The 17,431-nt window shown below is 35.6% G+C and overlaps 1 protein-coding gene and 1 long non-coding RNA gene across 2 annotated transcripts in view; both read left to right on the forward strand.

Moving 5' to 3' along the window:
• The window catches only part of LOC128999957 (dynein axonemal heavy chain 7-like), a 60,413-nt gene extending 47,191 nt beyond the window's left edge, over positions 1-13,222 (forward strand). Inside the window, exons 42-57 of the mRNA XM_054426756.1 lie at positions 57-248; positions 1,142-1,368; positions 1,589-1,767; positions 1,938-2,129; positions 2,490-2,673; positions 3,862-4,007; positions 4,725-4,877; positions 5,698-5,849; positions 6,111-6,330; positions 7,640-7,796; positions 8,222-8,388; positions 10,639-10,870; positions 11,498-11,649; positions 11,907-12,044; positions 12,266-12,409; positions 13,004-13,222. Coding sequence (XP_054282731.1) covers positions 57-248; positions 1,142-1,368; positions 1,589-1,767; positions 1,938-2,129; positions 2,490-2,673; positions 3,862-4,007; positions 4,725-4,877; positions 5,698-5,849; positions 6,111-6,330; positions 7,640-7,796; positions 8,222-8,388; positions 10,639-10,870; positions 11,498-11,649; positions 11,907-12,044; positions 12,266-12,409; positions 13,004-13,210 — 2,842 coding nt within the window. The 3' untranslated portion in view covers positions 13,211-13,222. The remainder of the gene's footprint in view (positions 1-56; positions 249-1,141; positions 1,369-1,588; positions 1,768-1,937; positions 2,130-2,489; positions 2,674-3,861; positions 4,008-4,724; positions 4,878-5,697; positions 5,850-6,110; positions 6,331-7,639; positions 7,797-8,221; positions 8,389-10,638; positions 10,871-11,497; positions 11,650-11,906; positions 12,045-12,265; positions 12,410-13,003) is intronic.
• A 2,897-nt stretch (positions 13,223-16,119) lies between these two features.
• Positions 16,120-17,182, forward strand: LOC129001875 (uncharacterized). Its single transcript, XR_008491508.1, has 2 exons — positions 16,120-16,555; positions 17,072-17,182. It is a non-coding gene; the product is annotated as an uncharacterized LOC129001875 (long non-coding RNA).
• The last annotated feature ends 249 nt before the right edge of the window (positions 17,183-17,431 follow it).

Here is a 17,431-nt window from a genome sequence, read left to right on the forward strand (position 1 = left end):
AATTGTTATGATAGCTTCCAGTGTGAGATAGTATAGCGGTGTCTGTTACTCGGCAGGTTCTATCTGACCACCAAGCTGCGTAACCCTCACTACCTCCCAGAGATTGCAGTCAAAGTGACTCTACTCAACTTCATGATCACACCTACAGGTCTGGAGGATCAGCTGTTAGGTATTGTAGTGGCCAAGGACAGACCAGATCTGGAGGCTGAGAAGAACCAACTGATAGTCCAGGGAGCTGATAACAAGAGGTGAGTCTTCACTAGGTAAAACTTGTGAATTTACTTGCAAACAGAGCTTGGTAGCTGAGTGGTTATAGTGCACGCCTAGCAATTAGAAGGACCCTAGTTCAATCCTGAGAAAGATAACTTTTCGATATTTTGAAACTAGACCCAGCTGTCTCTTGATGGGTCTTTTAATGATGGTCTTGAATGATCCTGACTAATGAAAAAGCTGAACCCAGTCAGAAAAAACTTGAAACTATCATCTCACTCCATTCTACACTCACCTTGCATTCATATTTCATAAGCTTAAAATATAAATACACAGGCCCTACTAATTACAAAGTACACTAGTACATACATACCAAGTAGGATTGCTGTCGGTGCACACCGTCATCCAGATGATGACCTTTGTGTCTCAGTCCATCCAGGCTATTCTCCACGCAATGAAGCTCTACGTTGACCTAGATCATAAAATAACTAAATACCAGAACCAGTGTGAGATCTGAGGGCTTAGGCCAAGGCTATTAAATAGAAAAAGAGGTTGCCTCAGTCACGCGTATGACGTCACCCGCCGACCCAGATCTGTTTACAAATAAATAAATGAAAAACAAACAACAATAACAAAGTACTTGACAGGTGACAGCTGTGTAAATTAAAAGCAGCACCGTCCGGGTCGGCGGGTGACGTCATACGCGCGACTGAGGCAACCTCTTTTTCTTTTTAATAGCCTTGGGCTTAGGCTAGATGTTAACCTGACCTGGAAAATGTGACGAACAATCCCAGGTCGTTGTCCAATAGAGTGGGGTTTTCTTAGGGGTATCATGATCCAGTTGTGCTATTGATTGCATGTATTAAGAACAACCATTTACTATGTTATCAAAAAAGCAAGTATATGTGTTTGTAATTAAATTTGCTTTCAGAATGCTGAAAGAGATTGAGGAGAAGATCCTGTACATATTGTCAACAGCTGGTGACAACCTGTTGGAAGATGAGGAGGGAGTGTCTGTGCTGAGCTCTTCCAAAGTCCTGGCCAATGAGATCTCAGAGAAACAAGCTGTTGCGGAAGTGACTGAGAAATCTATAGACGCTGCTAGACTGGAATATGTCCCTATTGCTAATCATTCCACAGTGTTGTTTTTCAGCATCAGTAAGTATAATGGAGGACTTTTTTGATTCAGTTAAAATTAAAATCTGTATCTAGTATCTATGATCTTTAAAAAAAATGTAATCTAATTTACAGTTAAAATAATTAAATGCTATATTTTGTATGTCTAATAAATAAAAATAATTAATGCGTAGTCTTCTCAAAAACATGTGGCAACGATATTGTCTTACATGTTTGTACTACCTATGTTGTTTGTTTTCAGCTAACCTAGCAAACATTGACCCTATGTACCAATACTCTCTTGTCTGGTTTATAAACCTGTTCAAAGCTGCAATCGACAACACAGAGAAATCTGAAAACGTTGAAGACAGAATAGCAGAGCTTACTACATACTTTACATACTCACTGTACGTCAACATCTGTCGAAGTCTCTTTGAGAAGGTAAGAATTAGGTTAATGTTTTTTCCCTATCATAGTCAGTTTGGTTTGAATTTTTAAAACTAAATACAACTTGTCCAGTGTCAGAAACGTAAACAACCAACCCACCCCAACCAAGCAACATGGCTGTCACAGAACTACTGAGTTAACTGTCTGTGTTGTGTTTGTCACAGGACAAGCTGCTATTCTCCCTGTTACTCACAGTCAACCTGATGTTCAACAAACAGCAGATGGACCACTCAGAGTGGATGTTTCTACTGACTGGAGGGGTTGGTCTGGACAACCCTTACCCCAATCCAGCAACATGGCTGCCACAAAACTCCTGGGACCAGCTTTGCCGCTGTGATCTGCTCACAAACTTCAAGGTAGATGTATCAACTGTGACCAGAAATATCTAGGAAAATAATCTAATCATTATTTATTTATTCCACCAAACTGTCAAAATTGTCATGTTGTTCGGTTAAAGTCACTGTTTGGATGAGTACAGATTTATAGCAGATCTGACAAATTATATAAAAAGACCTTTCCATTCCATTATAGCTGAACAGTTTATCACTTTTATAATGTAACTGAATTTAGTTGAATTGAACGTCTAACAGGGTGAGGTGATGTAGATTTCTTTATTCAGTTCAATACACTGACTTTTTAACCAAGCCTAATTGAAAGGAGAACTATTAGAAACAGTACATATTCCATTTAGTAACTTTACTGGTTTGTGTTTTTAGGGCTTCCGAAAACATTTTGAGACACATCAAAAGGAGTGGAAAGAGTTCTTTGATAGTGTGGAACCACACAAAAACCCATATCCCGACCCTTGGGAAAAGAAATTAAATAGATTTCAGAAGATTATAATGCTAAGATGTGTCCGATATGACAAGGTTGTTCCAGCGATTCAGGATGAAGTGGAAAGTGAGTATTTGAAATATATTCCAGCCATCCACTTTGTATTTATTTGTACCATTATTAACTATTAAAGAGTCAAATCTCGATGTGATTCAATCATCACATACACACAGAGTGGAGAAATGGTGAATGGTGTGGTTACCATAGTATAAGGAGCAAGGTGAGTCGATCCAAGCTTCTCAATATTCCAGCTAGGAGTGTGGAGCGCTCAGTAAAACCCAGCACCTAGTTATAAACTGGAAATCAGGTTAACCAAAACCATAATCAAAAATTAAAATTAATTAGAAAATTAGCTAGACAATGGTTCTGCAATGGTGCGGGTAGTTGTCAACTTCTGTGAGGAAAAATTTCAGAAAACCATTGTCAATTGTTTTAAGAAAAAGATTTTGTTTGTACAGTTGTAGATTTTAAGATTATGGTATGGATGATAAAATAGCTTAACATGTTGACTGCTCATGCCGACTTTAGTAGGCGTAACTAGCGCTTCCAGGTGGCGCGCGCCGATAATTGTCGGCGGCCAACCACCTGATATACATAGAGTCAGTATGAGCTCAGCCATTGCCGGGGAAGGTTATAACTGTTGCCAGCTTGTAGCTTAGAATGCGAGCTTTATTTTGGTATAGGTTGGTACTAACATTTCCAGTGAAATCCCGTCTGGCAATGCTTTTGTCCCGGTTTTTGGGGATTTTCTCTCTTCGACCCACATAGCAAAGACACTGGGTACGGATCCAGGCAGTGCTGCTACCTTTGGGTGTTTCAGTGAACTCTTGGGGAAACGCAGTATAATCACCGCTGCTCTTTTGTGATTCGTCAGTTTGAAATATTTGAATGCCAATTGCGTTCGCTGATTCGGTTGCGCGCCAGAGCTTCGCCCGCCATTGGCGAGCGCCCGTTCATAGGTTGTCAGCACTCAACATGTTAAAACAGTAAACTGTTTTAGATTACATTGAACTAAAAGAACCTGTGAATTTCAACCATTGATTAATCAAATAATGTTACCCAAAACGGTCTTGCCTCCTTTGTTTTCGTTAATTTGGATTTTAATTAAGTTTTAGATCCTTCTGTCTAATGTCTAACTTCAACCTCTAAACTGCAGTCTTTACTATCTGTGTTATGTAAGGTGAGAAAGTCTACGCCTAATACTGTGAATGTGTGTATCACAACTCACGACCTAACCAAACCCCTCTTTCACAGGACAGTTAGGTCGCAGGTTTGTGGAGCCGCCTCCGTTTGATCTCCCAGCATCGTTTGCTGACTCCCATTGCTGCATTCCTCTCATCTTTGTGCTGACTCCTGGTGCTGATCCCACAGCTCTGCTGCTCAAGTTTGCTGAGGATATGGTAATTATTATGTGTGTAAAATTAGAAGTTATTTTTATTTTATGTCAACAACTCTATATAAAATAACTGCTTGGTGAGAATATTTATTTTATATCCACACTGTAAGCTAATAGATTTTCCTTTCTATGGATTTAATTAGTTTGTTACTACTTAGAGAAGTATTAACAAACTAATTCAATACATGGAAAGGAAAATATATTTAAATAAGAGATAAAGATATATTTAGTAAATATGTTTTTGTAAAATAGATCCTGGAAAAAAAACTCCTGTTCCCTTGTCCAAAATATTTCAATTTGAAATACATTATGTTCTGTTTGTTAATTTTAGTAGTATGGTGCAAACCTTTATAACTTTTGGTAATATGTAATACAGTGTTAAATGTAAATTTGAAACATGCATCAGTATGTCAGGGGCACAATATTAAGTATTTTAAAATAATCAGAGCAAAGAGTATTTGTTATGTGTACAAAGAAGTGAGATGCTTTGTGTACCTTTGTTATTTTCTATGATCAGAAGTTTTTTTCTACAGGATTATTCTGTTTATATCTTATTTCAATCAAGCCCAGTTACGCACAATCAAAATACTACTCTCTGTTGATTGAATAGGTGACTTTCTTATTATTACCTGAGCATTATAAGCTCTCAGTCTTATATTAAACTCAAACTCACACAAAACATAGGTTTACAGAACCCTGAACTAAAGTGAATCCTGTGTAGGGATTCGGAGGGAACAGACTAAACTCGCTGTCACTGGGTCAAGGCCAGGGCCCAATAGCTGTGAGGATGATAGATGAAGGAGTCAAGAATGGAACCTGGGTATTACTGCAGAACTGTCATCTGGCCAAGAGCTGGATGCCTGTGTTGGAAAAGGTACACTTGGTTGGACGTTTTTAATTTCAAATTTGGTTTTCTATGGTATTGACTAGAGTCAAAAACTAGACTAGACTAACTAAACTTGACTAGAGTCTCTTGAGTGATATTGTCAAACCTTGAGTCAAGTTTAGTAGTACAAGTTAGTCAACAAATCATAACTTTTTTAAATATCGATAAATTATTAAATTGAATCAATGTTTAATCTTTGTAACTACAAACAATTATTTTATTTCTGTTATGAGCAGTTATGCTAATATTTTTGCATAGAAGACATTGCATTTGTAATGTAACACTAATGCTAATTATTTGTTTCTTTGATGAATGTTGGCACAAGTTGGTCCTGTTATTGACATAAACTTTTTCACTATACATTATTGTGAAACTGAACTATTTCACTATACATTATTCTTATTTTGCATTTATAAAATAGACAAACAGACCAAACATTATGTAGAAACAAAAATCAAACTAATTAAACAGGGCACTTTATGTTGTACATTAAGCCCAACAAAACAGTTAAGTTCTCACTGGCAGTCTAATTTTTGTTTCTCTTGATAATATTAGTGTAGTGATGAGGGGAGAGAGCTGGTCTAGTGGTGAGCGTGGAACTTTAGTGCCGGGGACTTTAATGGTCCCGGGTTCAAATAACGCCAATTACCAATGTATTTTGTATGTGATAATGCCGCAACCTACTAGGACAAGCCTGAAGTAATGTGTAAAACAGTTCCGGACTAGAACTAGGGTCCTTAGATGTGAAAGTGGGACATGGAAAAAAATTGCAGTAATGATTTTTTTACAATTATGATTGATATTTCAGCTCTGTGAGAACTTTAGCCCTGAGTCCACTCACCCTGACTTCAGACTCTGGTTGACTTCATATCCTGCAGACCATTTCCCTGTGTTTGTTCTGCAAAACGGAGTGAAAATGACCAATGAACCACCTAAAGGAATGCGAGCTAATGTCTTGAGGTAATCCCTTTGATACAAAAGTTTAAAGGTATTATACATGCTTCATTCAAGTGGGCACAAAAAGGTCATTTTATTTGTTCCTTCCCCGTGCATAGCGCTTGATTTATTTCTAAAGTTCACTTTCAAAGATTAAGTGATTATGTGATTAAGTGAGTAAGGCTACTTCTTTATTAGCCCGCTTTGATAATACTTTCAAAAAGTTCACTCTTTATTGTATTATTATACTTTTTACTTTTATTATTATACTTGTGAAACTTGCAGGTCATTAACAAGTGATCCGATAGCAAACTTGGAGTTTTTCGAAGGCTGTAAACAAACAGCGGCCTTTAAGAAACTTGTTTTTGGGCTGTGCTTTTTCCACGCTCTGGTTCAAGAGCGGAGAAAGTTTGGACCCTTGGGGTGGAACATACCTTACGAGTTTAACGAGACTGACTTAAGAATAAGTGTGCAGCAACTACATATACTGCTGAACCAGTATGAGGTGAGTGGAAGTATTTTGATTTTTACCTGGTTTCAAAACAAGATGATACCTTACTGGATAGTATAAGCTATATTTATCAGTTTATTACAGCTACCGTACCCAGGGCTTAATTTCTAATTTGAGAAGTACCGGAGCCATGACTTACCGGGGGGTCTGGGGGGTATGGAATACCCCCCAGGGAAAGAGGGGGGTCCGGGGTTCCTCCCCCGGAAGATTTTTGTAAAAATTGCACTTGAATTGGTGCATTTTAAACACATTTGAGCATGGTTAAGAATGCACATATACAGCATTATATTATATACAAAATAGTAATATAACAGGTGTAAAAATTAAAGAAGTTTGCCAGCAACTAAGCAGAAGCACTTAGTATAGTATGCAGTGTATCCACACGACCAAAACAATAATCCCGCTAACTGGGTTGTAAAATGCCATTCCATGCAGTTTTTTATTATGAAAACTGTCGTTGTATTTCTCATGCAGTTTTTGTTATTTTGTTTATTTCTTCTGAGAGTTAAATTTGACATAGGCCTATATTACACATCCACTCCACTGTTCCAATCCAATCCAATCCAATCACACAGCACGCAGTCAGTGGACTGAGATCATCGATCTGAACGAACACAGACTCAGTCAGTGGCAGTCGGCACCTGGTCGGCAGACGGCACTGTCGGCAGACTGGCTTACAAGTAGGAACACCGTTCCCCGTTGTATAATAAACTTTGAATACTTTGCCCTGAAGTAAAGATTCGGTATTTGACACGATTTTTACAAAGAATTGAAAACCATAAGTCAACAATTGAAAAATAAAAATACTATTTACAGCTAATTAAGATCGATTCAAAAATAAATTATCAATCCAGATAACAGGAGCTTCGCTCCAGTGTCCTGAGAAGTACCGGAGCTGCGCTCCGGTGTGCTCCGGCTAAAATTAAGCCCTGACCGTACCCCTATGATAACTTTATGTGACACCAGCTTAATGCTGTTATTGCATCAAAATGAAGCATTTTGATTGACTGTTAAGCTCAATACAGTCTCAGTACAGTTGAACCTACAACAAATTAAAGGTCTTATCATCATCAGGCTAAAACTTAGTGTGCAGCTGTTCCTTACTATAATATTATTTGAGACACTCTTCGTTTTAAAAGTCATAGATTCCAGTTTAGGATTCAACGACCTAAAAAGTGACATAAACACTTATTTTTATATGTAAAATGCAAAATATAATCAAAAACCCTATTTCTTAAAAATATTCTTAAGGTCTTGTTAGCCGTCCATTTTCACTTTTATGATTTTCTGTTTGTTGACGTAGGATGTACAGTTTGATGCGCTCTGCTATCTCACCGGAGAGTGTAACTACGGAGGAAGAGTTACGGACGATTGGGATAGAAGATGTCTAAACACAATCCTCCGCAAATTCTATTGTCTTCGTCTGCTGTCTGATGTGACGTACTACTTTGATCCGTCAAGTAAGTGTGATGTTGAGTGCAGGTTTCTGTGCTAAGCAACACATTGTAGTAAGGGTTGTCATGTATACTGTAAGTCTGTTATTTGTTCTTGCACAACAGTTTGTTTGTAAGTAATTTGATTTTATTGATAGACTGTACAGGCACTCGTAGGCTACAAAGCCAAGCAATACAAACAAACAATTAATTAAGATATAACTAAGGACTACTAGTTGAAACATATAGTTCACATAAAGGTACTTCATGATAATGACACTGTAACTTGTCTCCAGCTAGATAAATAATTATGATTTATGGGTAAAGCCTACACAAACAAAAAACAGATGAATAGGCCTACATTTTTTATGATTAAATAATCAGTCCAACTAAAACCATGCATATATGTAGTGGGTCTATTAAAAGTAGGATCTGTTTTTTTCCATCCTCAGAGATGTACTACGTGCCTGACGTGAAGGACCACGATGCATTTGTGAACTACGTCAAGACGTTCCCTCTGATCACCAGCCCCTCGGTGTTTGGGATGAATGAAAACGCAGACATTATGAAAGACCAGCAGGAAACTACTGTTCTTTTTACAAACACACTTTTCACTCAGGTATTGACTTAATAATAGGCAAGCATTTGCAACCCTTAACTCTTAAAAATATGTTAGCATTAACTTCCTCACTTAAAATTTAATCTGTGTTTCTTGCTGTTTAAAAAGAGATCTTTTACATTGGCAAGGTGGAACCATCACTGTCATCTTAGCAACAGCAGCATAAAGCTCCTATGATTAGGATTCATTCAGCTGTAGAAACTTGTTCATCTGAAATTACAAATTCTGCCACTTGTAAATGTGCTTTGGCTTTCTGAGATAAGTTTTACTTCTTTGAGTATCTAAATGTAAACAGTAATTCAGATAAAACCAAATTTTAACGTCCTGTAAATGGGTAGATTTATCGGATTTATTAATTAGAAATCAAGATTTTTAAATACTCCATAAATTGCTTTTAGTGATACCATTTGTTGAATAAATTTAGGAAAATTCATTGTCATTTAGCTACTTATAAAATGGTATTTAATAATCCATCCAAAAGTTAACTAAGTTAAATAACTCTCAAATACAATCACCAACCCCTAATGCACTTCAATGATGAATCCATACTTCCATAGTTCAGAAATGTTTCTTGGTTATTTCTTCTTAACTTCTATTTGATTTTTTCTCATGCTATTGATTACCATATTTCCTACAAGTCCAATATCTAATGTTTGTGCCATTTCAGGTGTAATATGTGTAATTGTTTCCTTTGTTGCCTTCAGGACAGAGTGGTGAGTTGCATGAGTTTTTCATGTGTTTTTACGGCATGTATTACATTTCTATTTTGGTTTTGCTTGCACTTTTTGTTGCATGACTTTGTAGTGTATTTATGTGGACAGGTTTTGTCTTGAAACTTCATTAAGGTATGTGTGTTATTTTTTTGCATGTGTTAAGTTGTTTTTTAAAATGTTTTAATGGTTAGGTTTCCATATTTGTATGTCTCTACTGTATTTCTTTACGGTATTACTGTTTTTTTTTTTTGTTTTTTTTTTATGACTAGATAGGTGATTATTTGTTGCTTGACTCATTCAGTTGAGTTTTTCCAATTGTGCATGCAAAAGGTTGGAGTTTGTTTATCTATGCCATTGTGTTGTGTGTCTATAATTTAATGACTGGTATCCAAATTTGTAGGTTTGGTTCATTCTGAATCTTCATTGCAGTCATGTTTCCGACACATGTGTTAAATATTATAAATCATCTATGTCCATTATGTTTATAACTGTTTGTGTTTAATGTGTCTTATATGATATTTTTATTATTTTTCAAATGATCTTCTATACTATATATTTTGCATAGAACTTTTTTAATTTAAATTCAAGAGAGTTACAATCTTTTTTTCTCAACTTCCAAATAAATCATTCCTTCTATTTCTCTTTTGACATCAGTTGTGTATTATTTTATTTTGCAATTGAAAATACTTTTGAATTGTGTGATGTCTAATATCTAGGAGTATCCTTAAATAATACTGCTGTTCCCTTTGTTTTGCTGCTCCTAAGGATTTATGGGAGTTAAAGAAACTTAAGGTAAGTTTTGTAATCAAGTTTTAGCATGTTACAGAACTAAGGTCTCTCTTTCTAACTGTTCTTCTATGTATTCAAATAATAATAATTAGAATAGTTATGATCATGATCCTATCCTATCATGGAATACATCATGCAAGACCTGGTGTTGTTATTATGACACTAAACACCTGTTTGTCCAATACAAAGCAAGTAGGGTGAATGATAAGTTTAATTTGTGAAGTCAGTTAGGAGAGTGGTTTGGTTAATGATTGCCCATTGACCAGAAGATGGCTGGTTAGTCTTGTAAATATAGACTATGGTGTTAGTGATTAGATGATAACTTAAGAAGACCCCTCCCCTGAAAATGCCAAAGAAGCTGGCGAAATGCATAGGGCGACACAAACATCTAACCTACCAAGAACTCAGGAAACAACAACTCAGGGGCTGTAATATAAAATGTCTAAATGGTAATTGTGGCTTTATGACAGTCGTGGCTAAAACACTATCTGACTATCTTAGTCAGTAATAAATTAAATCCATACAATTTACCTCATTCCATTCTGCTCTTTTCCACGAATATTCAGCTTAAAGTATGCAAAACCAAGATGTATCAAGCAAATCATAAACTAAACGAATAGCCCTTTCTAAATGTTGCTAAATGTTTGCAAAGTTTTGGAACATTTGCAAACCAATCTCACGAACTCTGGACGAGGTTAATAAATATTTTGGAAGAGTTGCCTTACCTAAACAATGTCTGAATGTCCAGGACGCGGCTGGTGGTGGCGGAGCAGACGACGCTGAGAAGACAGTGTTTGACGTGGCTGGAGGTATTTTGGACAAGCTGCCGAAGGACTATGACATAGTGACTGCGCTGGAGAAGTATCCAACGTCGTACAACCAGAGCATGAACACTGTTCTGGTTCAGGAGATGGAGAGGTTTAACAACCTGCTTCGAACTATCCGAGGCAGTCTGGGCAACCTGCGCAAGGCGATCAAGGGTGAGTATCATGACTTGAGAGAGCAACGCAAGTTCGACATTTGGTGCTGAATATGAATGCAAGTTGAGTGATCTGTGAAACTTTGGTACTAAGATCAGTTGTTTCATTTTTTAGGATCATATATTGAAAAACCCACTCATCTTGATTGTTTAACATTTAATTTTACAACAACGCTTCAATATACAATATTATTTGTTTTTGCTTTTTTAAGCTCTACATAATGGTTTTATTTCAAATGGGGCATTGTTATGTTCCATAGGTAGAAATAGAATTAAAAAAAGTTTGAAAAGTTCTCATGACCCAATCTTGCTAGTTTGCTCATTCTAATTCTTCAACTCATTCAAGTTGATTCCGCCTTACAACTTCAAGTCTACTAGGTAAAAATTAACCAAATTATCCTTCTAAATGAGACCAAAATTACTCGGATTATCTTATTCACGGTCACATATACATATATACGGAAGATTTGAACGAATAGTGTTAGCCTCTGGGGACATCGAAATGAAAAAGTAATTCGGTCCCGAGTCTAGGTCTTACTGAGCCACCTACAGTCATAGTTACTTCCCTATAGGGAAATTTGCTAAAATTAGCTGCGTAACACTGTTTAAAATGTTATTTCTATTTCAGGCCAAATTGTAATGACAACAGAGCTAGAGGAAGTCTTCAACAGTGTATTGACAGGGAAAATTCCTGCTCTGTGGAAAAAGAAATCTTATCCATCTTTGAAGCCTTTGGGCAGTTACATCAGTGACTTTCTTGCAAGGCTCGAGTTCTTACAGGTTTGTTCATTTTCAAACAATTTTCAAATGTTTACACAATGTTTCTGTAATTTTGAAGTGATTCTCATTAAGATATAATTGCCTAAGACAAAGTGCAAAGGTGCAAAGGAGTATTTTGTGATTTAATATTGCATACTGAAACCGGTCTCTAGTCAATATTATTCTCCAATATTGTTCTTTCTAACGTACATCTTATGCACATCTGACTGCATGCATCTTATAGGCTATTTGATTCTAAGATATTAACCTAATTTCAGAAATGGTTTGATAACGGGGCCCCGTCTACTTTCTGGCTTTCTGGATTTTTCTTCACACAAGCCTTTCTGACTGGAGCCCAACAGAATTTTGCTAGAAAATACAGAATTCCAATAGACCTGCTCACCTTTGATTTTGAAGTAAGTACCTTTCAGTATCTTTAATCTCCCATATGTTTGTTGAGTGTTCAGAGGTACTGCCAAGTAATCATTTGATTGCAAACCTTTCAAAGGTGTACCAACAGTTCACAGTGGGCAATGATTTTGTAGTGTAATAAAAAAGAATAGCCTAACAATAAATTTAATAAGGAACCATAGATTCAAATATTTCACCCAATTAGTTGGACATTTTCAACTTTCAGGTTATAACAAAAGAGAGACTGTCACTTTCTCCAGAAGATGGTGTCTATGTGTACGGACTGTTCTTGGAGGGAGCTCGGTGGAACGCTAAGATTCACGCCTTGGATGAATCTTTACCTAAAGTTTTATACGACTCTATGCCTTTTGTAAGTTCAATTTTAACATAACCTTGTAATTTATGACACTTTTGACCTGAAGGCTGATATATCGAATGCATTGAGTAACATAACCAAAGACTTCCAGTTACAACTATCTAAGCCAACAGCGAGGAAAGTAAGTCAACACGAACGAGGGGAGTAAGTCAACAGCGGCTGAAAGCTATACTTTCCTAAAAACAAGGAATTTGGTTGAGGAGTGTTAGTTGAACACTCTAGGTCGTTATTTTTTAATGGCTGAGTGTTTTAAGGAGTTATTTCCCCATTTAGAAGAAAGCACTGTAAAATGAGGTTTTGAATCATGTCTTGGTCAAGGCATGAGTTGTATAACTCATGAGAAGTCCACCTGTCTGTGCCAGAGATTGGGGGAGGGGGAGGCTCACCTACAATATATGGTGGATGGCTCGGATGGAAATTGAATGGATGGGTTGATTCTTAGTTGCATCAAAAATCTGACATTTTGATGCATATTATTGACTAATTATTATAAGTCTACCAAAACTTGTTTTGAAATTATTTTAATAAAAAAATATTTTTTGGGCTGAATAACTTTACTGATTAAACTGGACACTGATATTGTTATAGATGTGGCTGAAGCCTATCAAGAAAGATGAGCTGGAGGTACAGTCTGTGTACAAATGTCCACTGTACAAGACCACGGAGCGCCGAGGTACTCTGCTGACCACAGGACACTCTACCAACTTTGTCATAGCTATATTGCTGCCTAGCAAACACCCTGAGGATCATTGGATCATGAGGGGAGTGGCTCTGATGTGTCAGCTTAGCCAATGAGAACTTTCTGTATTTTTGTATTGGAATAAATTTTTTGTTAAAGTTTTGGTTTTTTTCTATAGGTATTTTTTTTCCTTGTAGCTTAACTTAAGATAATCCCTTTCAGATGTTACACTTTTCAATGGAGGCTGTTGTTGATCTTGTGTATAGAAACTGGCATTGTTTAAAACTCTGGTCTCCATATATCTAACTAATATTTACAACATAACTAACAGTACCGTATCAAAGTTGTGTCCAAGTATGTGGGTGCATACCATTGCCACTTGTCCAGTTCCTCTTCCCATACTAACCCACCTCCTCACAAAAATGTGCAATGCAATTAATTAATTTAATTATTCATGAAAATTAAATTAATTTTAATTTACAAATTATGGTTACAAATTTATGATATGAACTGTAAAATGTGTAGGCCAAATCAACTATGTAATTGCTTCATAGAAGATAGTAAAATTTATAAATAAAAAACTTTTAAAACAAAACATTTTTAAACACACTAAAAAGTAGAAAATAATTTATAAATATGTGGAGAGTATAAATACTTGTAAGATTTAATACGAAAAACGTGGGGTGCCTGCAATAGATAGTTTACAATTACTTTCACCTATTGAACTAATGTATGATTATCAATTGCATGCACCCAACGTTTTTAGTTTTAAATCTTACAAGTATTTATACTCTCCACATATTTATACATTATTTTCTACTTTTTAGTGCGTTTAAAAACGTTTTGTTTAAAAACGTTTTTTATTCATAAATTATTTTATACTTTTTAGTTTTTAATGTGTGTGGATGTTAAATCTATTTCAAGCATCTATATCAGATTAAGACAGAGGCATGTAGGAAATCTAAGGTTTATTTGAGATTCCATACAATTTTCATATATAATATAATTTTCATGATTTTTGTGTTGAAAGAAAGATAATTTTGAGAACTAGGGAATGTCGAAGCCATAATTTTAGTTTAGGGTTTTAGTTTTTTAGAAATTAGGTTTTAATTTTTTTAAAGTCTATCAGCCGACTAGCAATTTAATTTTGTTGCAGTGGTGGTTTAACTAACAGCTGGTTTCTAAGTGTCATTGAAATGTTTACGTTACAAGTTGTTTGTTTACACAAAACAAAACTTTTGTTACACAAAAGTTGTTTGAAAAAACTACATTTTAAGGTGAAATAGTTTGTATGCAAACTATTTCACCTTAAAATGTAGTTTTTTCCCTACCAAAAAGATCTGCGTTATCAGGAAAAAGATCTGCGTTATCAGGAGATATTTAATTTTGAGCTTAACATCTCAAACGTATAATAAGGTTTTGTCATAAATGCAATCTGTGAAAGTGTAAGTTTATGCCATATGCCATGAAATGTTTCGCTTAATCGTTTAAGATATAAGTGGATTACATGTTGATACATCCTTTTCTTGCTGTTCTAATATGTGTATGACGGCATGCCGACATTTTTATTAGTAATGAAAATGTCAACTGGTGTAGTAGGTCTCTAGAAGACTGTACGATAAGTTGCAGGCTGTCAGTAGAAACCAAAACCGATTCATACCATACCATAACCATCCCAGTAGTACTGTATGATTCAGAAACTTGAAAAAGGGGTGCATTCCAAAAGTAGACCAAAAAGCGGGCTGGGCAGGCTTTGCGTGGTGGAGAGAAGATACGTCAACTTAAAGTGTATTCCAAGGAGTACTAAAGGTAGACGACCACTTGGAAGACCAAGTAACGAAAGACATCTTCAGACTGGTATCTTCATTAGAAAAGGCAGGGGATAGAAGAGAACGGGAGACCAGGATCCTTTTAGAGGTTTCAGTGGCCACTGAGGTAAAATAAGGTACGGTAAGTGATAGTAGGCCTATATAAACAGGTAATATGAAGGTAGTATGTAGCTACTGTACTCAAAACCAGTGTGTTTGAATCAGCCACCAAATTGTAAACTAGCTGTACTGAATCATATTCAGTTTTAATTGACTACTCGATTACCGTACGTAGGACGGGCCAACAGCTCGTTCCATTTAAATGTGAGTATCATAAGGTTAACATGGGAAACTCCAGAGCCACTGGGGCGGAGCCCGAAAGCCCGATCAGAATAAAAACTACTTACTTTTCCTATTTAATGCCCAAAGAATCGGTGTACCGAATTTCAGCCTCTTAGGTAAATGGGAAGTGGGAGAATTAGTGATGCGTGAGTGAGTCAGTCTTTGCCTTTTATAAGTATAGATAAAAATAAAATATTTATTCAGGCAAATTACAACCAAAAGATTATTTTATTTTTATCAAGTAACTTACCTTTTTATGGTGATTGGAAATCATAACAATAATCAGAATTTATGTTACCTGGTCTAGTTAAAATAAAGTACCGGGGGACCAAACCTTGCTCGGAATCGATAAAACAATATCGAAAACAGACATAATTGGTGATAATATTTTTACGTTTGAGAAATTAAAATTATATTTTATCTTTAAATTTAAACTTGAAATAATTGAAAATAACCCTCTTATTGACAATCATCATTTAACATTTATTTTGTTTGATTACTAAAGAGTTTGAGTAAAAATATATAAGTATTTTCTCACACTTATTCAACACTGCATTACCAACACCTTTTTGACATGTGCTGCTCCAATTGGGCATCAAGAGAACTAAGACTGGATGAGAAAACTCAGTACTGTATAGCAGCTTAGAAATTTCTTTATATAGTGTAAAAACTATCATGGTTAATGCATATTTAAGCAAACCTATAGCTAGTTATGATTTGCACTTTTATTTACAACTAGCAGAGTACCCGTCCTTCGTACGGGGTTGGCGTATAAATATAAAATTCTTATTGCAGTTTTATACTCATGCTTTGCGTTTGCAATGGCAGGAGGACACGGTGCCCAGACAGCACGTGAGCTTGGACTAAACTTGGTTTTTACATATTTCTGAATTGGTATGACAAACTTGGAGTTTGGAACCCACTACAAATTTAAAACAGCTTTGGTTAAGTGAACTTGTGTGAATGCGCCAAAACTAAACTTGTTTTATTTACATATATAACCTGGTTGGCCAAGTCCACAATTTAAACACCTAACCAGACCCACGACAAGCTTGTTCATGTGAGTCTAAAGTGAGCAGTGCCATATGACAAAAGAATTTTCCCTCCACCCCTACCCAGAACGCTCCTAAAACCTGTTTCTTTGTGCTGAACCACCATTTTTGTTGGATTTAGACTTCCTCACTCTCAGTTGTCAGTTCTCACTTATCTAGTTCTGGTGTTGTGAGTTACTCGTTTCGTTACTAGTTGTGAGTTTTGTTTTGGTTTTGATACCAAGACGAAGCAAAGAAGAATTAAGGGATTCCTGTAAAGGTAAGATTTAAACTCCATTGATAAAAAATATACTTGTGTTGGTTAGTCTATGATGATATAAGTAAGCTAAGTTAAGCAAACAATTAATTTCATAGCATCAAGAACCCGTAAAATTTTGTTTATAGCCTAAATCTTTTGTGCTTTAACCTTTGACATACTCAGCGCTTCACTGAATCGACGTCACTCACTATACTATACTCTATAGTCTACTGCTGAACTCAACAGAACAGTGCCAAAATTTGTGTTTAACCTAAACCATTATTACGTTGTTTGTATTCAGTAGCCTTATTGATGTGTAAGTTCCATCACACGCTGTAATCATTATAAAAGTAAAATAGTAAGAAATAAAAGTTTTAAAAACAATTTTAAAAACAAAGGTAAGTTAACACCCTGTGTTTGCAACACCAACAAATTCCAAATAATCAAATAATTATAACAAATAAAAATAATGAAAAATGATTTTAATAATAAATTTCAATAAACCAAATAATTCTAATGCAATTGTATTTTTTATAGATCTTCTGAAGCAGGCGGTGGAGTTGATGGGTTCAGAAAAGAAGTTGAAGGTGAAGTGGAAGATAGTGGGCATTGTATTTATTATATTAATAAATTGTCTTGAAATGTGAATGTCTTGCTTTCTAAACCTCATATATAACCAATATTTTTTCAAGATCACTCATAAAGTAGGCTTCATTTTATCATAAATCTTTCTTGGTAAAAAACAAATTTTAAGAAAAAATGTGGGCTAGCAAATGAATGGTGTGAAACAGCTTATATGTTAAATAGGTATAAATTATATTACTATTACTACAGTATAGCCTATTATAATAATTATTATTATTATCTCTGATCATGACAGTAATTGAAGTATATAAA

This window comes from Macrosteles quadrilineatus, unplaced genomic scaffold (assembly GCF_028750875.1).
Source record: "Macrosteles quadrilineatus isolate MER2022 unplaced genomic scaffold, UCM_ALF_1.0 Scaffold_8__2_contigs__length_117827958, whole genome shotgun sequence".
NCBI classification, from domain to species: Eukaryota; Metazoa; Arthropoda; class Insecta; order Hemiptera; family Cicadellidae; genus Macrosteles; species Macrosteles quadrilineatus.